General features: G+C 35.1%; 1 protein-coding gene across 1 annotated transcript in view; it reads right to left on the reverse strand.

The window, feature by feature from the left end:
• Positions 1 to 25,466, reverse strand: part of LOC130683269 (serine/threonine-protein kinase TAO1-like) — a 92,831-nt gene extending 67,365 nt beyond the window's left edge. Inside the window, exons 1-10 of the mRNA XM_057499526.1 lie at positions 25,452 to 25,466; positions 24,770 to 24,862; positions 23,568 to 23,613; positions 22,939 to 23,035; positions 21,307 to 21,420; positions 18,780 to 18,871; positions 13,944 to 14,037; positions 7,726 to 7,849; positions 4,069 to 4,266; positions 635 to 820 (exon numbers count right to left, since the gene is read on the reverse strand). Coding sequence (XP_057355509.1) covers positions 635 to 820; positions 4,069 to 4,266; positions 7,726 to 7,849; positions 13,944 to 14,037; positions 18,780 to 18,871; positions 21,307 to 21,420; positions 22,939 to 23,035; positions 23,568 to 23,613; positions 24,770 to 24,862; positions 25,452 to 25,466 — 1,059 coding nt within the window. The remainder of the gene's footprint in view (positions 1 to 634; positions 821 to 4,068; positions 4,267 to 7,725; positions 7,850 to 13,943; positions 14,038 to 18,779; positions 18,872 to 21,306; positions 21,421 to 22,938; positions 23,036 to 23,567; positions 23,614 to 24,769; positions 24,863 to 25,451) is intronic.
• Between the last annotated feature and the right edge of the window lie 495 nt (positions 25,467 to 25,961).

Consider the following 25,961-nt stretch of genomic DNA (forward strand, 5'->3'; position numbering starts at 1 on the left):
GGTATACCTGATAATGAGTACCGTTGTTTTCATTGGCATAAGTTTCTACATATTCCCAATGAATAATTTCATGTTTATAAAATTATGTTAAATGGTAGTATATACCTTCATGGCACCCATTTCGGATGGAAAGGCATAAGTTATCCAATTAATTTTCTCATATTAAAAATTAACAGTTCTTTCATTCATGGATTTAATATTTATTAAATATTTACTTAATACATATTTATTGAATACCTATTATGGGCCAGCCACTAGCTACAAGGCCTGGATATATCTAACCACTGTATATAAAAGCCCTGAACAGAACCTGGGACTTGATCTAATTTCCATTCTACTTTGGGAGAGAGATCCCCATAAAAAGTGTGTGCATGTATGTGTGTGTGTGTGTGTGTCTGTGGTGTGTGTGTGTGAGAGAGAGAGAGAGGAATGCAAGAATATTTAAAGAAGGGAGGAGGATTTGGAGATCAGAATTGAGGAGATATGAAGTGAGGGAGAAGGTGAACCATGTGGGTTGGGTTTCCAGGGAAGAAGGACTTAGGCAAAGGCAAGCAGAGGCGCTCTAAGGCCCTGAGGGTGGGATGTGACTGACATATTTTCAGGAAGATTCTGATTTCACACCATTTAAACATACCTCCCTGAGAAGGTCCTGTTCCAAGTTATGGCACCCAAGTAACAACTTTCTTTTGAAGCGACGGCATTGCAGCTCTAGGTACCATTTCTGATGCTGAAGAAGATTGGTCTTCTCCTCTTCTTGGAAATGCTGAATGTTCTGTTTCTGCTTTGAAAGCCATTCCTGTTTTTCTTTTCTTGGGGTGTTCTGCTTTTTCTAGTTTTGTTAATTGTGAGTTTAGACTGTTCATATCGGATTTTTCTTCTTTCCTGAGGCAGGCCTCTATTGCAATATACTTCCCTCTTAGCACAGCCCTAGCTGCATCCCACAGATTTTGCATTGCTTGATCTGTTTTTATTTGGTCATTGATCCATTGATTATTTAGGGGCATGTTGTTAAGCCTCCATGGGTTTGTGGGTCTTTTCATTTTCTTTGAGTAATTTATTTCTAGTTTCATACCTTTGTGGTCTGAGAAGCTGGTTGGCTCAATTTCAATATTTTTGAATTTACTGACATTCTTTTTTGTAGTCTAGTATATAATCAATTCTTGAAAATGTTCCATGTGCACCTGAGAAGAATGTGTATCCTGCGGCTTTTGGGTGGAGCATTCTGTAGAGATCTGTTAGGTCCATCTGTTCTAATGTGTTGTTCAGTGCCTCTGTTTCCTTACTTATTTTCTGTCTGGTTGATCTGTACTTTGGAGTGAGTGGTGTGTTGAAGTCTCCTAAAATGAATGCACTGCATTCTATTTCCTCTTTTAATTCTGTTAGTATTTGTTTCACATATGTAGGTGCTCCTGTGTTGGGTGCATACTTATAATGGTTATATCCTCTTGTTGGACTGACCCCTTTATCATTATGTAATGTCCTTCTTTGTCTCTTGTGGCTTTCTTTGTTTTGAAGTCTACTTTATCTGATACAAGTACTGTAACTCCTGCTTTTTTCTCCCTATTGTTTTCATGAAATATCTTTTTCCATCCCTTCACCTTTAGTCTGTGTATGTCTTTGGGTTTGAGGTGAGTCTCTTTTAAGTGGCATATAGATGGGACTTGCTTTTTTATCCATTCAGTGACTCTGTGTCTTTTGATTGGTGCATTCAGTTCATTTCCATTTAGGGTGATTATCAAAAGGTATGTACTTATTGCCATTGCAGGCTTTAGACTCGTGGCTACCAACGGTTCAAGGGAAACTTCCTTACTATCTAAGAGTCTAAGCTCACTTAGTGTGCTATTACAAACACAATCTAAAGGTTCTTTTTTTTCTCCTCCTTTTTCTTCCTCCTCCATTGTTTATATATTAAGTATCATATTCTGTACTCTTTGTCTCTCCCTTAACCTACTTTGGGATAGTTGACTTAATTTTGCATTTGCTTAGTAATTAATTGTTCTGCTTTCTTTAATGTGGTTTTATTACCTCTGGTGACAGCTATTTAGCCTTAGGAACACTTCCATCTATAGCAAGATACACTGCAGAGACAGTTTGTGGGAGGTAAATACTCTCAGCTTTTGCTTATCTGGAAATTGTTTGATCCCTCCTTCAATGTTAAATGATAATCTTGCCAGGTAGAGTATTCTTGCTTCTGCTTCATTGCATTAAATATATCATGCCACTCCCTTCTGACCTGTAAGGTTTCTGCTGAGAGGTCTGACGATAGCCTGATGGGTTTTCCTCTGTATGTGATCTTTTCTCTCTCTCTGGCTTCTTTTAATACTCTGTCCTTACCCTTGATCTTTGCCATTTTAATTACTATATGTTTTGGTGTTGTCTATCTTGGCTCCCTTGTGTTGAGAGATCTGTGCACCTCCACGGCCTGAGAGACTATCTCCTTCCCCACATTGGGGAAGTTTTCAGCAATTACCTCCTCAAAGACACTTTCCCTTTTCCTCTCTCTTCTTCTTCTGATACCCCTATAATACGAATATTGTTCCGGTTGGATTGGTCACACAGTTCTCTCAATATTCTTTCATTCCTAGAGATCTTTTTTTCTGTGCCTCAGCTTCTTTGCATTCCTCTTCTTCAATTTTTTTCATTTATCGTCTCCTCCACCATATCTAATCTGCTTTTAAATCCCCACATTCTATTCCGTAATGAATGGATCTCTGCTCTGGATTCGTTCCTGCATTCTTGAGTATTTTTCTGTACCTGCATGGATGTGTTTATGATTTTTTAAATCTCTTTTAGGAAGATTGATGAGTTCATTTTCACTTGACCTCTTTTCTGGTGTTTTGGGGGTTTTGGTTTGAACCAGGATCCTTTGACATTTCATATTTGTATGTGGCACCGTCTAGGACCCTGAAGGCATACTCCCTGCAGTTACTTAGTCCGTGGAGAGATGTCAGGGGTCTCAGAGATGTGGCGCTGGTGACTGGGGGTTGGGAAGAGCTGTTTCCTGCTTCCCAGATACTGTACGCCTTTACACAGCCAGAATAGTCGGCCAAACACACAGGTGTAACCCTCTATGCTTTGCATTTGTAACTGCTGTAGGCAGGACCTCCCTCTGGCTGGACTGATGCCAGGGCAGGGGCAGATGGTTTGTAAGCCAGTGCCAGCCTACCAGAAGGTACAGCAGGCTGCATATCATGGTGGAAGGCCTTGGAGCTGTATAGCTAGCCAGGGGGATGGAGTGCCTGAAGTTCCTGAAAAGTTCCCAACCTGCTGGGCAGAGTGCACCTGGACAATTTTGTCTACCTGTCCTTTTCCCTGAGCAGGAAGCCCTGTGCAATCTTTGCCCATTTAGTAGCCCTCTCACTGTTAGGAAGTCTCTCATACTCCCTGCCTTTCTTTTGTCCCAGAGCAGCTGGATGTGAATTCCTGTTTTCCACAACAGCTGGAATCTCAGTCTGTCCAAGTTCTCTTCCTGTCTTAGCTTTCCAACCCCACTAATCTCCAGAGCACCATGCAATATAGGTTCTTGCTCCCACAGCAGATCTCCAGGGCTGGGTGTTCAGCAGTCCTAGGCCTCCACCCTGTCTCCACTCCATTTCTCTTCCTTCTGTCAGTGTGCTGGGGTGGGAGAAGAGGGTGGGCCCCCCCAGATCATGGCTTTGGTATGTTACATTTTTTGAGGTCTGTTCTTTTCTCAGGTGTAAGAGGTCCGGTGCTGCCTTCTTTCCTGTTGATCTTTTAGGGTTAGTTGTATTAACAATATTTTCATATTATATGTGGTTTTGGGAGGAGGCCTCTGTCTCACCTCTCACGTCGTCATCTTTAATCTGATCTACCTGACTTTAACCACTGTTACATGATAAAACTATCAAGTTATCAGGACAGAATTCCATATCTACTGGTTCCCGACCCAGCACTTGATATTTTACCTATTATATACATGTTTCTCCCTTTCCCCAATTGATTTGCTTGGTTCTGGGGAACAGATACCCTAACATCAAAATGCCATCTTGGTTAATTTTGAAATAGCCACAAGTTAGAATAAGTACATTAGTAATACTGGTCAGCTACCTCTTTTTCCACAGCAGCCTGATGTTTCTTGATCAGTTTCTTCATTTTTGCAGCAAAGTTGTTACGCTGCATTTCAAGATCTTTCTCTAACCTGAGACGATGCTTATCCATCTCAGCCTTCAGCTTATCTTCCAGAGTCATCAGCTGTTTCTGATGCTCAAGTTTTCTGAGCTCATGTTCTGGCATTTCCCTTGTAACCTACAACAATGGAGAGGAAAGAATGAAATAAAGCAAAACCTTTTTCCTTCAAAACCATCTTAGACCAGTCTACTATCAACTAACTAGGTAATTCATGTAGGAGATCACACTCAATAGCTTCTAATAAAATTTCATCTGAAAAAGCAAACAAGCTAGCTGGTTCTAAAATTTAAATGGGAATGTAAAGGAACTAGAATAGCCAAAATTTTGAGGGGATAAGAAAAGTTGGTAGATTTAAATTTGGTATTCAAAACAGTGTGGTATTGGTATAAGGACAGGCTGTATAGAGCAAAGGAACACAGTGAAATCTGGAAACAGACCCACATATATTCAGTTAATTGATTTACTACCAAAAAGTCAAGTTAATTCAAAGAGGAAAGGAAAGTGTTTTTAACAAATCCTGCTGTAACGACTGGTTCTCTGTAATCAAAATAAATATTGCTTAATCATGCTATACACAGAAATTAATTGGAAAAGAGTCACTTGACCTAAACCTAAAATCCAGAATCAGAGAGCAGGAGAAAACACAGAATATTGTCATGACCTTGGGGTCAGCAAATATTTCTTGGGTAGGACACAAAAAAACACTGATCACAATGAAAAAAATGTACAAACTGGATTCTTGAACAGAGGCAAAATTCAGGTAATGTAAGATTAATCATGTAAAGTGAATAATTCAGTAGCATTTAGTATATTCGTGATGTTCTGCAACCACTGCCCCATTGTAAAGAAAAAAAATGTACAAACTGGATTCTTAAATAGAGATAAAATTTACATAATGTATGATTAATCATTTAAAGTAAACAATTCAGTAGTATTTAGTATATTCATGATGTTCTGCAAGACTGCCTGTATCTAGTTACAAAACATATATAATACTTCAGAAGAAAACCCTGTATGTTTTAAGCAGTTGCTCCCTAATCTCCCCTTCTGGTAACCACCAATCTATTTTCTGTCTATGGTTTATCTATTTTGGATATTTCACATAATATGTGAACTGTTGTATCTGGCTTCTTTCACCTAGCATGTTTCCAAGGTTCATCCATATTGTATAGGATGTAACAGTACTTTGTTTCTTTCTATAGCTGAATAATATTCCACTGTATGCCCATACCCTCATTTGTTTGTCCATTTATTTGTCGCTGGACCTCTGTTTTGTTTCCACCTTTTGGCTATTGTGAATACTGCTTTTATGAATATTTGTGTATATGCATTTGTTTAAGTACCTGCTTTCAATTGTTTTGGGTATATATCTAGGAGTAGAATTGCTGAGTCATGGGGAATGCTATGTTTAACTTTTTGAGAAATAATCAACTGTTTACCACAGCAGCTGACATTTTACATTCTTACCAACAATATACAGCAGGAGTCCCAATTTCTCCGTGTGCTCCCTAGTTGTTATTTTCCATCTTTGTTTTTCTCTCTTAATAGCTAGCCATCTAACAAAACAGCAGCAGACTCACAGAGTCCAAGAAGGGACTAGCAGTTACCAAAGGGAAAGGGGTGGGAAGGGTGGGTGGGAAGGGAGGGAGAAGAGGATTAAGGGGCATTATGATTAGTACACATAGTGTAGAGGGGGGAGACGGGGAAGGCAGTAATAGCACAGAGAAGACAAGCAGTGATTCTATAGCATCTTATTATGCTGATGGACAGTGACTTCAATGGGGTGTTAGGTGGGAACTCAATAATATGGGTGAATGTAGTAACCGGTGTTGCTCATGTGAAACCTTCATAAGATTGTATATCAATGATACCTTAACAACAACAAAATAGCTGGCCATCCTAGTGGCTGTAAGGTGGTACTCATTATAGTTTTGATTTGCGTTTCCCTAATGACTAATTATATTGAGTATCTTTTCATGTGCTGTTGGCCATTTGTATATATTCTCTGGATAAATGTCTATTCAAGTCTTTAACACATTTTTAAAAATTGAGGTATAGTTTATATATTAATTTGAATAGTTTTTTGGTGGAGTCTTTAGGGCTTTTTTAATGTAGTATCAGGTCATCTCCAAACAATGAGTGTTTCACTTCTTCCTCACTAGTGTGGGTGCCTTTTATTTTTGTCTTGCCTGATAATGTAGCTAGGACTTCCAATACTCTGTTGAATAAAAGTATTGTGAGTAGGCATCCTTGTCTTATTCCTGATTTTAGAGGAAAAGTTTTTAGCTTTTTCATGGCCTTTACTCATTTTTAATGGGTTGTTTGAATTGGATTTTAAAACTAAAATTTTTGATTTATTACAGATGGAGAAAAAATATTTGCAGGACATATCTGAGATAAAATACCTGTATGTTTCTTATGAAATTCAAACATACATATGCCCTAGGACTCAGCCATTTTATCCTATGTATTTGTCACAGAAATTAAAACATCATGCTCAAAGACATGTACATGTTTGTAGCATCTTACTATGCTGATGGACAGTGACTGTACTGGGGTATGTGGTGGGGACTTGGTAATAGGGGGAGTCTAGTAACCATAGTGTTGCTCATGTAATTGTACATTAATGACACCAAAATAATAAAATAAATAAATAAATAAAAGTATTTATTTCATCTTCCACTTGCCCCTTAGCAACCTCTAATCTACTTTCTACGAATTTGCTATTTTAGATATTTCATGTAAGTGGAATTCTAATAATATTTGTCCTTTTGTGTCTGGCTTATATCACTTAGCATTTTTTTAAGGTTTGCTCACATTGTAGCATATATTCGAATGCCGTTCCTTTTCACAGCTGAATAATATTCCATTGTAGATATATATGTATATATATATATATACACACACTATGGTTTGTTTATCCATTCATGTGTTGATGAACACTTGGGTTGTTTCCATCTTTTAGCTATCGTGCCTAGTAACTTTTGGTAATACTGAAAGCAGTGAAGTTAAAAGGGAAGCATTCCTATCCATTGTGAAAAGGAGTTACCTGACCTTCCAATGTTTTCAAGAAAATTTAAAATCTTACACATGAAAGTGTAGCAAACATCCACATTTCCTAAACTGAGATGTTGTAATTTTCTACAATTACACCGTTTTATTTTTAAAATGTAAACATTATGGAAAACGCAAAAATCACTTTCCATTATCACCCACCTTAAACCTTTCTCCACGTACCAAAGGGAACCATTATCATTAATATCATGTTGTATACTTGCTATTTTTAAATACGTTCATTTTCATCTAAGTAACTTCAAATAATACATTATATGGTATTTATTAATTTATTTATTCTAAAAAAAAATTATTTTTGCATTCTCAAAACATGTTTCCTAAATGCAGACATTAAACTGGGAATTAAAAAGCCTTTTGCCATTTTAAAATAAGTTGCCTAAAATTCTGTTCCAAACTTCTGATACATCAAAGGAAAAAACCCCCCCAAACTCTTAAACTAACCAGACTAGGAAAATTAGTTACCAAAGTTGAAATTTTTTTCACTGAAATCCAAATACTCACAGATTCTGGACGGATGGCAGAATTATTAGACATGAGTGTGTGGATTCCCTCCATCACGTGTAGCTCACTCTTGTTATCTGGGGAATCTGGGAGAATGTTAACCCTACGGATTTGACTCCTGGTCCTGTTGGACATACGGGGAACAGACTGATGACTTCCAATATTATTCACTGCTCCTGTCTGTCCAACACCGTGATCTTGGTTCTGAGGGAAAAGAGAATTAGATTCAAATATCTTTATCTCCTGAATTCTTGATTATTAGCACCTAGCACACCGCTTGGCACACACAGTCTTCAGAATGTTAGTGGTCTATTTTGAGAAATTCCTTGTATTTGCCAAGACCAGAAAGTTTATCAGTTGTCAGTCGACAGATTAAAAAAATGACCAACAAGTAAATACCAAAAAGCCCAACCAACTATGTGAAAAAGTTAATCATTTCAGAGTTATTTCCAAAGGGTAGTCTTTTCTCTAAAATTTTTGACATTACTTTGAAATGCATTTCTACTACACATCTCATGGGGTATACACAGAGATGCTGCTCATTTCTCAATGATTCCAATGGTCAAAACAAACCCCAACCTTTTTGTTTTAATCCTATAAACATCCCTTTTAGTTATTTTTTATTGAAGCCTTTTATATTTCTTTTCTTCTCAGAATATAGTCTTTAGCCTAAACTTCTTCCACTAAGTAATTTAATATTAATTCCTACCTATTTTTATGTAAAATTAAAAATTGTATATATATTTAATCATAATTAGAAGACTGTTCTTCCCAAGAATCCCGGCAAACTTTGGTATCTGGGCACCAATATTACAGTCTTACCATACCAAAACTCTGTCAGATATGCAGAATAATAAAAACAGACCCATGGTGTATGGATGATCTTTTCTTACATCCACAGCCTTAAAAAGTTGTTATTATTCTAATGTTTAATGACATTAAAATTTTATTAATTTCACTTCACTAAAGTATTTCATATACCTAAAATAGCCCCAATTTTCTAGTGACTAGTGTTAGAACTAAAAAACAATATCAAAAATAACAAAACTGTATGTAAGACAGTCTTCTATTTTATAGTTCATTAATTATGTAGTGTTATTAAAAAGAAAAGTAACTACTACTCCTGTTTTCAGAATACAGGGATCTTTCTCAATAGAAAGCAATAAAAAAGAATCAAAGCTTTGGCATTGAGACATGAGCAAAGAAGAAAACAGAAAATACTTAGATTAAAAAAGATAGCTCCACAAATCATAAGCTCTATATTTTCCTTTGAGGAAGTTCTGTAACATTTCTACTGCAAATTTGGAAACATGGCAACATGGAAACAACTTGGTCTCAAGAGTAATATATGAATCCGAACCCATATGCTTCTACCGTAAGTTAGTTAACCACTCTGAGCCTTACTTTACTCACCTATAAAATGAGTATTTTAGAACCATGTAGAGGAATGAATTCCTATACACAACTGAAAAGAATGAAGTGTTCTTAGTAACAGAATAAGAATCCTTGGTAATTTTTTTCCCCCAGGATAAATTTAGCTAAGTCACATGTTTATTTTATTTATTTATTTATTTATTTATTTTTTAAAAAGCAAGAAATTTCCAATTTAATAAACATTTATCAAACATTACACAAAAGGCACTGGGGGAGAGGTTTATACAATAAACAAGATAAGGAGAATGGTTGGTAATTCTAATGACTTCTCTGTGAGCACCGTCAACTTCCAAAACCTGTAATTTCAAATACTTCCAAAAGCGTGTCCCATGCCATCAGATAATCAGGCAAAAAAGTGTTCAGTAGACCAGAATTTTGAGAGGGACTAGATTAAATAAAAGTTGAACAGGTTTCTCTAATAAAAGACTTCACAGAGCTTTACTATGCTAATGTGCACTACCGAGAGTTTGGTTTAAAGAATGCAAAACCTTTTTCTCCTCCTGGGACCTTAGAGAATCACTGTGAAGACACAATCTGGAAACCACTGATATAAAAGATTCTTGGCAAGAAAAGTTCCATAAGGAAAGAAGCCAATAAAGAGACCCCAATACTTGAGCCATTTCTAAGTTATTACCTTTTCTTCCTGTGCTTCTACTGCTGGCCCTTTATGTGCCTCCCGGGAAAGGACCTTCTTCTTTTGATTGTGCAGACTGTCCAGCACTCTTTTTTTTTCATCCTTTGCCCTTTGAAGGAGATCTACTAACACCGTTGTAGGGTGCTCCAGAAGCACAAACGGGTGCTGGTTAAGAGTAGAAGGCAAAAGTCAGGTTGAGACCTATATATTTTTTCATTCAGAACAAATGAATCCCTTCTTGGACCCTAGAGTTACTATCCTAAATAATTATAGATAATGCATGTAATCTATGGTTATCTAATTCTGCTATGCTTTTTACTTCTTATATTTATAAAATGTAATTTACATGTATACACTCTGTGCCTACATAACTTCCACTGTACTTTTTATGAAAACTTTGAACATGACACCTTTGTTGGCCAAATGAAAATGCAGAGTTGAAATAATCAGAGTCTAAGTAAACATTAGGAATTAAGTCCAATTAGAGCCCTAAGTAAACGCTTACAAATTCTTAGAACTGGTTTCATAGAGGAGGCACTATCAGTTCTGAATTACATTAGATTTCAACAGGAATGTATTTACTGATGGTGAATTGCATCACATACTGCTTGGGTATAATGGGTTCCTTTATGTTGCTTAAATGAAACTTCATAAAACACTAGCAGTTGATTAAAAGACGTTATGTATTAGTGATTTTTACCATTGATATTTAATAAAGCTTAACATTATGAAATACAGAAAAGTAGAAAGAACAATTCTACTATAAGATTATCATCATTACATTTGGTATTTTTTGGATATTTATGTCTTCTCAGAAACTTTCCGTGTATAGATTTTGTTTTGTAGTTAGTACACAGATTGCAGAAAGATGACTTGTGCGCTGGAGTTCATGAGATGATCTTGAATTCTTTTAAGACTTTTACCTCCTTTATTAGCTCAAATTTATTTCTTCTCTGAAGAGTTGTAACTATATATTATTCTCTTTTTATTGCTGTAAGTATTATGTTATTTCAACTCATAATGCCTACAGACTATTTCCTCAAATGTTCATGCCAAAATTACATAACCATTATTCTAATTCTGGATAATTATTTTCAATTTTTCATTGTGAGATAAATAGCTTGATACAGTAAGTCACTTTTTTCCATTTTATTATTTTTCCTTATGACAGACTGCAACAGAAATGTGATTAGGCCAAAGGGAAGGATGCACTTGACAGATTCTTCCTATCACTTTCAATAATGTCAGTATACAAAATGGACCAGGTAAATGAATACATATGCAAGTTTGGCATCACCCAAGGTCAAGTATCCATTCCGGGTGGGCTGGGTTATTACCAAAAGAGCTTCTTTTGCCTTCATTAGGCAAATGTAAGAAGCCAGTCACATTCTTCCTTTTCCTGAGCCTTAGCTTGGTATGTACCACTATTTATAATATTTGGTCTTTTTTATCTGAAAATAATATATCTTGTAATTCTAAGTTATTTAATAGTTTTCTACAAATGGATCCTGCTTATTTTTCACTTACATAATTCATAGGTATACTAAACCTTTTGTTGCTATTGTGAATACCTAGTTTTTGGGCTTGCATTTGAGACTGTAAGTGTGCTTAGGGCCTAGAATTCCCTAAGTGTTACTGAAACTTTATACTGCTCTTCTACATACTGTAGTTGCAAATAACTCTACAGAATATGTACACGATCCTTGCAATATCCTTGCATATTGAACTGCGTGTTGGTGAAAATAAACTGAACTTCTTTGAAATTCTAAAATATGCATGCTGAAAGTTTAATTTTCTAGTGAAAAATCCACAAAATTCCTTAGGGTCACAAAAAGATAGTCAACTGCTACTCACTAATGCCTTATCTAGATGTTTTAAGAACTATATTAAATTGAACAATACTATTATTGCTATTAATAAGATGTGAATCTCTAAATGAAAACATTTTTGAGAACAGAAAGCATATACTAATAATTTATTTAAATTAGGTAACCAAATCTATTGAAAAATGACTAGAATTCACATTACTTTTAAAATATTGTCATTGCTAAGTTAGAAAAACGTATTTCTCAAAAGGAAACAAAAATGTGATATCCATTTTTAACAGTTCTTTTGAAATCTCTTTTCTCCCACAGTATTTATGTAAATGTATTACACATCACTTCTCTTCCTTTCATATTACTTTATATAGGACAGATGGATATATAAAGTATGGTAGATACAAAAATTAAATCCAAAGTTAAACTATGCTTTGCCACCTCTGAAATGACATTGTTCCACATGAGTTAAAATTTGTAGTTGTAACTCATGAATATATTCTTGCACATATAAAAATTAAGTCATTTAGTACTACTACATTGAATATTTAACTATATATTCTATTCAGACATGGTAAAAGCAGTTAATTTTGAAAAGCAAATGAAAAAACTTAGCAACTAAGAAAATTTCCAAGAAAGAATGGTATTATGAAATTAGTATTTTAGCAAAACCCAGTACAGCGTACTTAATACTGATTCAGAATCAAAGAAGAATAAAACACATTCTTTCAAATAATTTCTTAGGTGTACAAAATAGAGTATAACTGACCTTTAAAAGTTTCTTTGATGTAGGGCGATCTCTAGGGTTGTAAAGGAAAGTATTAAGTGAACATATTGCTATTTTCTTTAAAAACACATCCACAAAGCAAGGCATGTCCCTATGGGTTGGAGGGAGAACAGAAATTATAAAAAAAAAGCAGACACAATACACTGTACATTTCATCATGTAAGTCTATAAAAAGCTATGCAAAGCAACTAATGGATCTTTACCATTTTGCAAAGACAGATGGGCACACATTATTTTAAAATCCTGCTCTCACATACTTAAATATCACAACTCATTCTACGTTGCGGTAAATTAGGGAAGTCAATCATTTTCCTTTTTGCATTCAAATCTAAGATAATATTTTTCTTAGTACTTTTTTTTTTTCTTTTCTCTAGCCACGTCTTTCTTGCTTGACCCTTGGATCATCTTCCATATAGCATGTTTCAGAACATCACGCTATTTGTTTTGGAAAGAACATTTTTTATATGTAAGTATTTAGTGTCCTTGAGCAAATGGACAAAAGTTCCAGAAAACAGTAAAATTTTTTTAAAAATTAGAATTCTGTAACCTACTATTATATAGTGTTACTGTTGAGAGTTCAGTAAGGCAGTAAGTAAAAAATATTCCATCAATGTTTGTCATCAATATTCAAATAAGATTTAATTCTTTTATACAAGAATTCTTTTTTGAATCCCTAAAGTATCAACCAGTGTAAAGACAGCCTGTGTTTAGTGTATTTATTATTCAGATGTACCATAATAAACTCTATGCCAAATCTCTACAGAAGCAGCAAAGACCTGTGAACTTGCCTTAATAATGTAATGATAAAAAATAAATTATTGCTAATTTATGCATCTTACTTGTGAATTTTAAAGTATTTGTTAAGTAAGGTAGATAGTCCCCTAGAATTTTTCAAATGCTAGATACACCTGAAGACTTTCCCATTAAAATTTTCTATCACTGATAAAAATCCTTCTTTCCTAAAATTGTCCATCTGTTCTCAATAAACTTCTTTACATGAATAACAGTATTATCAAAGAAGCACTAGGAGATGCAACATCAAAGCACATTCTGAATAATAATGACAATTAGAATCATCCAAAAACTATGAATTATCTGGTAATTCTGATAAATTATCAAATCATTTGTACCTATGTTTTATACCATATCAATTATAAACCATTCCCCAATTAGATATCTGTACAGGTTGTGGCAATCTATATATTGCAGTTTTAAAATATGAATGTTTAAATCATGCTATTTATTATATAATCAGGCTTGTATGTGTCGCTAAGGTACAAAAAGTATATTACTTTTTATACAAAAGCCATACTTTTTGCTCCCATGTAGCATCACCTATCTTTTATTTCTGAACTGAGTTACACATATGCTATGAAAAGTAGAGATAATAAAGGATATACATGATGTAAGGATAAAATAAAGCTATTTTAATATTTCTTCAGGTTATATACACTTCACCTCATTGAAATGAAATCATTTTGATAACATTATGAAAAAGTATTTAAATTTTACCATGTTGAACAATATATCTCTCAGCCATACTCACCATTCATTAGACTGTAGTGTAGGGGGGTTATTTCTGGTAATGTGATATAAGGCACGCCTTGCATTCAGATTAAATAAAGGAGGCTCCCTTTCCGCTATAAAAGAAAGAAAACTTCCTGTTAAATATGTGCCTGTTATATAGGAGCATGGATGCACTCTTAGGTTTTTTTTTTTAAATAAACCCCAACTTAGGAAAAAAGTTGCAAGTAGAGTTCAGAGAACTTAGTTAAGTGAGTCAATAGAGAGGAAATTGCAGCCCTGATGCACAACATCTCTAAATAGTGTATTTTTCCAATAAACAAGAACATTCTAAGAGAACCTAATACAGTCATTAAATCAGACCATTAATATGAATACATGACTATTATTTAATCCTTGCTCCACTGTAGTTTCAATCAAATGTCCCAATAATGTCCTTTGTAGCAAAACTGACCTTCAATCATCTGCACCCTTAAAGGAAATTGGCCATTTTTTCTAAGTTTTAAACTTACATAAAACTGTTCATAAAATATCCCTATAATACTTCCAATGTGTGTAAAATCTGGAGTCATGTCCCGTCATTCCTGATATTGGTTGTTTGTGTCTTCTTTCTGTTTGATCTAGCCAGAGGTTTATTAATTTCATTAATTTTCCCAAAGAACTAATTTGTGATCTCATTGATTTTCTCTATTGTTTTCATTTTCTATTTAATTGATTTCTGTTTTGACCTTTTCTGGGTCTCTTTGTTCTGTTTACTGTGGATTGAATTTGCCCTTCTTTTTCTAGTCTTAAGGTGACAGTTGAAGTCATGACCTTGACAATTCACAAGTATACAATTTTGACTCTCGAATATCCCTAAGTTTGGCTTTGTGCTGTTATTAAATTTAGTTTACACATCTCTGGCAGGAATATCACAGATGCAAGTGTCACGCTTTTCTCAATGTATTCTATGATGATCCTATAGAACAGGTCCATGGTTTCAGATAGTTTTGTCATTGATGGTGTTCACTTTGATCACTAAAGACCATTCCACAAGGTTTCATGGTGAAGTTTCACATTTTTTCTTTGTAATTATTAAGTATTTGTGAAAAGGTACTTGAGTCTATATAAATATTCTGTTTTGCATAAAGATCATTTTATTCTCTTATTGTATAGATTTAGATTCTTCATTTAATAATTTATAACCTGCTACTATCATTTATTTTGATGTTGAAATTGTTTCATTTTTGAGCAGTTGAGAATCTTTTGAAGCCGACTTCTGCCTTTCCGGCATGGCTCCATCATTCCCTGCTCAGCTCCTTGCTCTCTGGCGCACTAAGATGTTCCAGGATCATCTTATGCTTTCCCTACTGTAGACACGGCTCCAAGGAGCCGTGGCAGGCAGTGTGCTCACTGCTACTGCCCATGTCACTTCACTTAGATCCTGTCAGTGGGTAAAGGAAGGGAACACACACGTCCCTCATATATTTGTATTCATACTTGCACATTAAATATCTTTAGTTGTTTATTAAAAACAACTGAGTTCACTACAATATCTCAAATCCAATGCTATGGTACTATTTATTCGAGCCTTCTCTTTCCATTATTTGTAGCACCCTTCTCTGACAGTAGGAAACCTCACTCTCATTAGCCTTAATATATTTGATGAATCGCCCCTGTACATAGCCAGTCTCCCATCTTGGCCACCACCCTTTCCCCTTTTCCCCATCAAGTTTCCACACCCCATTCCAAGCCTGTCTACAGTGTGAATGTCCACTTCATCCACTCAGTTTCTGACACCCCGTCCAAACTGGATCACTTTCTGCAGTGAGGCCCTCCTCATCAGCCCTCAGGAGGGAAGCCCCCTTCCTTTCAATCAGGCACTGCCACCGTGTCAGGTGACCCACCCCCAAATATGGACGCGCTCCTTGGCCTCTGACACCCCATGCCGGGCTACTTCCAGGTCTGAATGCTTTGGTCACCCCACCAGGACTCTGAATCCCCAAACTTGACTGCCGCCCTCCCTGCACAGGTTCTGCTCCCACATACAAGGCATTCTGTCTGCGGGAACTCCCTCCTCTCCCCACAGGACCCTGACACGCCACGCCGGGCTACCACGGCTCAGCAGGTGACATGGACACCTGCTTTATACCGTCCTCCCAACAGCTTTAAGAATGACTAGTTTGATCCAGGAAGGGGAAGGGATTACTGAAGAAATTCTTAATGAATAAAATAACTCGTGTTTCTACTGTGATTTATTAAAGTATTCAAAAATTCTAAGTGGTGTACCATCAATATATCAAACCAGAGTATGATTTTTGATCTGTCATTTACTATAAAGCTGAACATCTCTATTTAGTCAAAGAACACTGAACTTAGCTAAAAACCATAGAGATTTACTAAATCTAGACTGTGGTAGCCTTCAGGAATTCAAAGGATATTTTCCATTTCAAATACTTTTTTAATTGAAGTATCATTGATATTCAATCTTACATTGGTTTCAAGTATACAACACAGTGGTTCCACAGTCACCCATATTAAATCCTCACCCCCACTACTGCAGTTACTGTCAACATAGGAAAATGTTACAGAAGCAGTGCTTATATTTTCCATGCTATTCTACTATCCCGGTGACCAGCTTATGACTGAAAATTTTTGTGCCCTTTTATTGCCCTCACCCCAATCCCTCCCCCACAGTAACCACCAGTCACTACTCAGTGTCTATAAGTCTACTGCTATTGTGTTCCTTTTGTTTTGTGATTAGATTCCACAAATAAGTGAAATCATATGGCATTTTGTCTCTGCCTGGCTTATTTCACTTAGCATAATACCCTCTAGGTTGATCCATGTTGTTGCAAATGGCAGGATTTCTTTTCTTCTTATGGCTGAATAATATTCCATTGTGTATATGTACCACCTCTTCTTTATCCACTTATCTAGTGATGGACAGTTAGGGTGTTTCCATAACTTGGCTACTGTAATGCAACAATAAACAGAGGGGTGCATCCATCTTTTTGAATCAGGGATTTTGTTTTCTTCAGGTAAAATCCTAGAATTGGAATTACTGGGTCATATGGCATTTCTATTTTTAGTTTTTTTAGTAACTTATGCACTGCTTTCCACAGTGGCTGCTCCAATTTACATTCCCAAAAAGAGGGTAGAAAGGTTCCCCTTTCTCCACATTCTTGCCAACACTTGTTTTTTCTTTTCTCTTGGACAGAGGCCATTCTAACTGGTCTGAGGTGATATACTATTATCGTTTTAAGTTACATTTCCCTGATGATTAGTGATGTGGAGCATCTTTTCATGTGCCTGTTGGCCATCTGTATTTCTACTTTGGAAAAATGTCTGTTCTGGTCTTCTGCCCATTTTTTAGTCGGGTTTTTTTTTTTGGTGTTTAGTAGTATGAGTCCTTTATATATTTTGGATGTTAACCCTTAATAGGACAAATCATTTACAAGTATACTCTCCCATACTGTAGGTTATATTTTTGTTCTGTTGATGGTGTCCTTTGCTGTACAGAACCATTTTGGTTTGGTATATACTCCCACTTGGTCATTTGTTATTTTGCTTCCATTTCCTGAGCAGTTGTGTACAGGAAAAAACTGCTCACACTTATGTTTGAGAGATTTTTGCCTATGTTTTCTTCTAAGAGTTTTATGGTTTCATGTCTTACATCTAGATCTTTGATCCATTTTGAGTTTACTTTTGTGTGTAGAGAGTTATAGACAGTAATCTAGCTTCTTTCTCTTGCATGTAGCTGTCCAGTTTTGCCAACATCAGTTGTTGAAGAGTCTGTCCTATCACCATTGTATACTTATGGCCTAAGAATGCAGCACTCCAGTTTGAAAAAGACAGATGCACCCCTATGTTTATCACTGCACTATTTACAATAGCCAAGATATGGAAGCAACCTAAATGTCCATCAGTAGATGAATGGATAAAGAAGATGTGGTACTAATACACAATGGAATATTCTCAGCCATAAGGAGAAAACAGATCCTACCATTTGCAACAACATGGATGGAGCTAGAGGGTATTATGCTCAGTGAAATAAGCCAGGCAGAGAAAGACAAGGACCAAATGATTTCACGCATATGTGGAGTATAAGAACAAAGGAAAACTGAAGGAGCAAAACAGCAGCAGAATCACAGAACCCAAGAATGGACTAACAGTTACCAAAGGGAAAGGGCCTGGGGAGGATGGGTGGGAAGGGAGGGATAAGGGCGGGGAAAGGGCGGGGAAAAAGAAAGAGGGCATTACGATTATCATGTAGAGTGTGGGGTGGGCACGGGGAGGGCTGTGCAACACAGAGCAGACAAGTAGTGATTTTAGAGCGTCTTACTACTGTGATGGACAGTGACTGTGAAGGGGTATGTGGGGGGGACTTGGTGAAGGGGGGAGCCTAGTAAACATAATGTTCTTCATGTAATTGTAGATTAATGATATCAAAAAAAAAGTCAAACTGTACAATAAGGTATGCAGCCTGATAATCTAATCCTCATACCTAACACGAAGTATTAAGTAACCTAAGTAGCGGTAAGTAATTCATGAATGCTTTAGAGACTCATAGATGGTAAATTTATAACCATAGACATATTCTAGGTGTTTAACAAATACTCATTAAATGTTAGACACAGATAGCTCAAAATTAATACCACAGTAGAAACTATTTTAGACCTAATTTAATACAGCAAATATAATATACCTAAACTAACATATATATATACAAATTGCCAAATAACCAAAATGACAACCTTGATATATTTATTGCTCCCCTTAAACACTGACATAAAAATAAAAATCTGTAATTTGGTACAGAAATTAAGATGAAACATTGATCAAAACTTACTACACAGTAATAAAGAGCAATGCTTACCTAGTTCAATGCATGTTATTCCAAGAGACCATACATCGACTTTGTTATCATATTGTTGTTCATTCCTGCCTAAAATTATTTCTGGGGCCATCCTAAAACATAAAATGTTACTTAAAGTTAAAAAAGAAAAGAAAAGTATACTGTTCTTTAAAAACGTAATGACCATCCACATGGAGAATCCCTGTGTGAATTCCAGATGATATATCCGGACATAAGAATTCTTATAATGGGAAATAAAGGCATTACAGGTTGTGAGGTAAATATTTACCATTGCGCACACAGTGTTAGACTTATTCTCACCATTTGTCATGATCACGTACCAGCATCCTGGAGGAAAGACTCCCCAGGGCAGGGCTGCATTCTGCGTTTTGTAATTAAGATGTAATATTGTATAGCCTTTATGCCAGCAGTTCTCAAACATTTTGGTTCCAGCCTCTTATTACAAAAGTCTAAATTTTGCTCGAAAGAGGGCATTTATCACTGGCACTTGTTTTCTTGAAGTAAACAAACTCGCTACATTTAGCTGAGAAAATATCTGCCACAATAAGCAACAATGAATACTCCTTTTTTGCAAATAGGAGTAGTGTTCTGTGATAAAAGTGGCTAGGACAGCCACTCATAACTAAATAAACCATACAATTATTAACTTTGGAGGCGTCTTGGTTATAAAATGAAACGCTAATTCGCATCTTCAGCTAGACTCTAATGTTCTCACTGGTGCTTCACCTTATCCTTCCTTTGTACTTGTTAAGCACAGACAAACATTTAGAACAGTTTCTGACTGCTTAATAAGGTTGTCACCAGGCGTATGTGTGTTCCTGTGTGTAAAAATATGTAAATATGTACATAGTGCTGTGTTCCTAACATACCATATACAAATTAATACATATGTAACTTTCAATTGCCGATAATAGAGGGCTTCTAATGTGTTAAGATGTTGAAGTAAGCTTGGGGAGTCACTAAGTTCAACAAAGTTAAAAAAGTAGTTTGGTTTTTAATGCACAACTTTCTAGCTCCTTTCTAGTATCTAATATTGATCATTGATTTGTAAAGAAGGGGCCGATTAAGAAGCATTATTTGTCCACAGAACCCTTTTTTATACAGGGGAAGAGGATTCTATCTAAACTAGGGTTCTACATAAGAAATTTTTGGTCATACATTACAGTAGTCTTCAAACTTTTTATTTCCTTACTACCAATGAATTTATTAAAAAAATGTATCCGCTTGTACATTTTTGAGTTGGTATCTAAATTTTATAAACTTAATAGTTGCAAAGGATATAATGCACACATATGTATATACATTATTTTGTATATGTGCTTTACAGATATTTACAACTTGGAGCTGAGGACCTCACTCATTCAATTCATTAAAAACACTGCTGTATAATAACCTAATTAGCAAACCCAGTCTGCACGGTCATATCAACCATTCAAATCAGAATTATTTTCTGTCAGGAAATGCCAAACTTCATTTTTCATTGTAAATAACATGTTAGTGTGTCCTCACGACAATTGTCCCAGTTATAAACGAGATCATTTGTGATTCACTAGAAAAGAAGATGGGAGGAAAGATAATTGGGGAAAGGAAAGAGCAAGGAGCAAAAGGAACTGAGGAAAGATGACTGTGAAGGCAGAAGGCCCTTTGCCAAAACTTGGTGTCCTAGCTCTTCAATATTTCTGATGCTATATATTCTAGATGTTACGTGTTCTCAAATTGTCCCTCTGGTGATGGTTTGAGGCTTTTAATTCTCAGAACAATGCATCACTCTACTATTCAGGATGGGTGAGAAGCCTTTCTTTAACAAACTGGGAGTTGGGAGATTTGAAAGGTAGGTGGAAAAGAAGATGCAGTAGACCTAAGACACTTCTCAACATGTACAGAGAGAGGACATCTATGGAAGTTGAAGATGTGGAAAATTATTCCCTTCGGACTTGCTGAGATTAATATGGAATTATTTATGAATAAAATTAGATGATGTCTAGAAGTTGCTTCAAATAACTGGAGGTGGGAGGGAGGGCAAGAAGATCAAGTACACAGGGCAGCCAGGCCCTGGGGTAGTGCTGTTAGGCTGACCTGACCGCTGTGTGAGCCTTCGTTATATTTTTGTCTATTTCCCTGTATACTTGAAATTCTCCACAATGAAAAATGAAAACAAAAAGTTCCTCATCAGCTACCAGTCTTCAGGTACTCTTATTCAGAAGGTACTGACACACAGTAAGTATAAACCTAAAGAAAATTTCCACTTAGCATTTCTATCTTCACCCTTCTTAAAGAATTAAATTTTTTCACTCCTACCCCCAATACATGATGTAGATGTTAACAGGAAATAACCGTAGGGGGGACAAATGATACAATAGGAGATACAAGGGCAGCACTCCAAATCTGTATCTGAAACTACAGTGCTTAGAGTCATATCTAAAGCAGCACTGTATTTCCAAGAGAAACATAAAGCACCTGATGAAAGTACAACCACACACTGCCTATTTCAATTATGACGATCAATACCAGATAGGACTATGCTTACCAATGCGGAGTTCCCACAAAAGACTTGGCAGAAGAGGCCATGGAAGCAAATCCAAAGTCAGCAAGTTTCGCCTGGCCTCCTGGTGTCAGAAGGATATTTCCTCCTTTGATGTCTCTGGGTTTAAGGAACACAGAAAATTATTTGTCTTTCCTTTCTAAGATTATACTGAAAATGACAAAGATCATATAAAAATTTATAAAATAGGGAAGGAAAAATCAGAATAATTAAGGCCTTGGGAAATCTCTCAGTTGGGATAATGAGAATTAAGATCCAAACTAAGAAATGAGATACACAGAATTCCTATAAGTATATAGTAACAAGTTTCTAAAAGAGAAGATAAAATAGCAGTAGAAACAGAAGAAAAAAATTAGGTAATTAATAGCACATACTCAATATTTGAGTGCCTGTTTATTGGTACAAATAATGGTTTAAAAAATTTAGCTGAACATTCTTATATGACTGTAAGATTTCTGAGTATACCCTTAACAATAAAATGGGAAAAAAAGAACCTGATGCCCCAAATTTGCTTTTTATAAATTACTCATATCATTCCAAATTTTAGCATAGTTCTCCTACCTAAATATGAAATGAAAACTGAAACACATGGGTAAGGTAATATCAATGATCCCAAATTTACTTTTAAGCTCTTTTCTAAATCAGCAACGTACATGTGAACTAAGAAAATTACAATGGGATTGTATGCCCAATGGGCACCATAACATTCAAAAAGAAAGAAATTTCTAAGCACTTGTCAATTCATACTATACAGAATTATAATGGATGTAATATTAGGTCAATCCATTTTCTTCCATTTGTTTTTTTAAAAAATGGAAGGTTCTTTGAAGTTGAGAAGACCTTAGGTTCTGCTTCCAACTCTTTCATTCTCTTATTTACTATGCATGTGGATTTTTCTCTTGGACCTTACTATCCTCATCTAAAAAACTGATACCCACTAATTTGCAATGACTCTACTATATAAGTTTACTTTGTATTGTCTGGTTCACATAGATAATTTTTAAAATGCTAGCTTCCTTCTAAAAACAGGCAAAACCAATGCCAAGGCTAAAAATGTAGTTTATGATGGTTTAATCTTTAAATTACTATCCATTATCAAGGATTATCTCAAAAGCATAGAATGCTAGTAGCTTTTACTTGTCTCTGTCATGGAATCAATGGAACAAATCCGGCGTTAGGAGTCACCAGGAGGACAAAAGATCTAGGTTAGTTCTAGTCTAATCTATCTTGCTTCACAAGCTTTGGGAAGTGAGTCACAAATTGGGGCATCAGTTTCTTCATCTGTAAAATGAAACAAGTAAGAATACATAATCCCTATCATCTTTTCCACTTCACAAATTAAACTTTTCTATAATTAAATTTCTATCACAAATCTATAAAGTGCACATACTTCGGAAAGCGCAGCAGCATGTGTAGAAAAAGAAAAAAATTATTCTCAACCAAGAGATCAAATAAATTAGTATATTCATTTTAAGACATGGATAACCTAAAAAAAATATGAGTTTGTAAAACTCCAGAATATTTTATTTAGCTAAAACCAACAAAGTTTTCAGGATTAATAAATTCTAGGTCTGATAAATTTGCTTGTTAATATATGGTAATTTTTAAAGTACTTACCTATGGATCATGGCACGGGAATGTAAGTAGGCTAATCCCTGAAGAGCACCATGTATAATTACTGCTATTTCCATTTCTTGTAATGGCTTTTGGTAAACTTGAAATAAGATTTTATTTGAAAATAATTATTCTATAGAACATTTCTATTTTAAAATATGTATACACATATCTAATATATGGGCAAATTAAAAAAAACTAACATTTAGCAAGAAGGAATTTTTTGCTTTCCAAGATCATAAAACAAAGCAATTGAACTTAATAAGTGCGCAGTTGTGCCTAGTTATTAGAGTTCACAGACAATTTTCCTCTAAGTTAACATTTAACAATTATTTCATGATTATAAAAACAATGAAAGAGAAGCTTTCCCTTTTTACAGAAGGAACAAACCAAGTTTAATGATAAAGAATGCAGAAAAATGCCTGTTAAATCACAATGAAAGAAAACTCATCTGTTATGCTAAAACGTAGTATTTAATGAGGACAGTGCATACCATGCTGAGACTCTAGAAAGCACAAAGGTTTTTACTCTTCCTGGAAAGTTTTAACATTATTTTAAAAATCTCTTAGTGAATGAATTCTCATTTTATTATACTAATACTTTTCTTTTCTTAATAAATAAAGGAAACTTACCTTTCAGCAAATCTGAAGCAGATCCTAAACAATACTCCATTACAAGCTACATACAGGGGAAAAAATGATAAAAACATTAAAATACACTATTAAAATAAAAAGATTTGATATAAGATAAAATAAATTCACCAAGGAGATCAGGAAGATAGTTTGAAGTGAAACCAACTCTAGTTATCAATTACCTTTAAATATAAGTATACAGTTTGGAACTTGTTAAATGCATACATGAAGTTAAGCCAATGCTACATTAATCTTTTATAATGCCAACTTATAACTGCTTGTAGAAGATGTGTGTTTCATATAATTACTAACTAAAGCTATGAAGGAATATACATATTCCATTCATATTAACCTATAGTAGCAATACTGGTATTGTAAGGAAGCAGAAAATCGTCCTCTGGTACTATATATACAAAGTTTAGGTTACAGTTTAAATCTTTCCTATAAAGCAAACACAGAGCACCTCGTATGTGCCAGGTATTTTATATATATTAACTAATTTAATCCTCATACCCACCTTTGGTACCATCACCATCAAATTAAACCAAACATTACAAATCTAAATAAATCTAAGTTCTGTATACTAAAATGATAATCAGCTATAGCTTATTAAAAATAAAAGGTCATTCCTGTTTAAAGAAAATTTAGCCTTTCTCTGAAAAGACAGAATTACTATGCCTACACCGTTGTAAGATTACTACCTTATGTTAGTTTCAACAATAGGGCAAAATTAATTTCCATTTTCTGCAATAAAATGTCCCAATTTTCTACCTTTAGTATTATCAGCCAAAGGATCACAATCAGTTCAGATTTCACCAGGATTCACTACCAATATTCCAACCAAGGTCCTTGTGGTTAAATAGCTTACAATACATTTATGTCAAAAATATATGCTGATTTTCATCCTTTGATAGGATTGTTCTCAACAAATGTTTGATAAAGCATTTGAAGAATGATACCGCTAACATACATCAGAACATGTTCCCGTGCACGTAACGGTCAGCTGAATCTCTGGAGTCAACTGGCAAAAGTTCTATTATCTCTTACTGCCTGAGAGTTTCAGGAAAAGCTGCTCCTTTCTCAGTATGAACTAACATTTCAAGGTGTTTGTGCGTGGCTTTACACAGCTATTTTGAGACATTTTTAAATTAATCATAAGCTAAACCTACTAAAATTACAGCAAGGGGAGAGCAGATATCTACCCATGCTCTGTGCTCACGTAAATAGCAGCCTTTGTATTCTACAATGTTGGGATGTTTTAATGTTCGGAGAAACCTGACTTCCTTAATAATACCCTGTCATCTCTGTGGGGAGAAAAGAAAGAATAAAGGAAAGAATTAGGAACAATTGCCTTTCCTTAGAAAACTATATAAGTACAAAAGTAATTATTAGATTAAAAAGTTAACAGGAACATACACCTTTGCTTCATCTGTAATATTTAAATGTCAAACTAATATATTTTAAAGAAATTACATTCATATAGTTTACAACTCAATAACATAAAATTCATTCCAGGTAGTACATATTGTTATTTTCATAAAATTTATTATCAGTGAGTCTTATAAAAATTTTACAACCACACACCAAGCCTGTTGAAAACTATATAGTATCTTTAGTGGTTTTTCTTCAAAATTTCAACCTCCCCCTTCTTTTTTGCAGCTTTATTGTTGTATAATTTACATACCTTAAAGTTCAGTTGTTGTGTTTTTGGCTTATATTGTCTAGCAAGTGTTAAGTTTTTTCTGCTGTTTAAACTCAAATCAAGTAATTACCTAAATTCCTAAGTGCACATATTCTAAAATGCTAGTGAACACTTCGGTTATAACAGAGGGAAGTTCGCAGAAAAACCAAGCAGCATGGAAACATTTTCCTACAGGATTTCACGAAGAGCCTTCCCATTGACGCCTACTAGTAAATAACAGATAAACCTTCAGCAATAAAAGCTACTCTATGACAACTTCAGAAACTTAGGCCATGTCCTAAATATAGTTACTTGTCAGAAGCAATCAGGGAACTCTGAAAATACAGGTACTTGGGTCCATACCCAGAGACTCTAGAGGCTTAGGAGATGTGGGATGGGAACTTGGAATCTGTTTTTTGTTCTTGTTTCAGTTTTTCCAGGCTTTATCGCTGACTTGTATCATATTTCTAAAGGTAGGGGAACTAGAATACAGAACTTTAAAAAATGTTTTGCACTAGAATTTAAGATCCTATATCTCCTATGTTATTTCATAAGCCCTCAAGAAAATAGAGCAAGATATTCAGTGTAAAATGTGTAAGCTGTAAGATGCTAACTTCAGAAAGTGTTTTATGGGCTTTACATTTCAAAATTGAGTGCTCTGGGAGACAAACTCTCAAAACAAAGCCAAGCTAAAACCTGTATTCTTCAATGAA

The sequence above is a fragment of the Manis pentadactyla genome, chromosome 4 (genome assembly GCF_030020395.1).
Source record: "Manis pentadactyla isolate mManPen7 chromosome 4, mManPen7.hap1, whole genome shotgun sequence".
Taxonomy (NCBI): Eukaryota; Metazoa; Chordata; class Mammalia; order Pholidota; family Manidae; genus Manis; species Manis pentadactyla.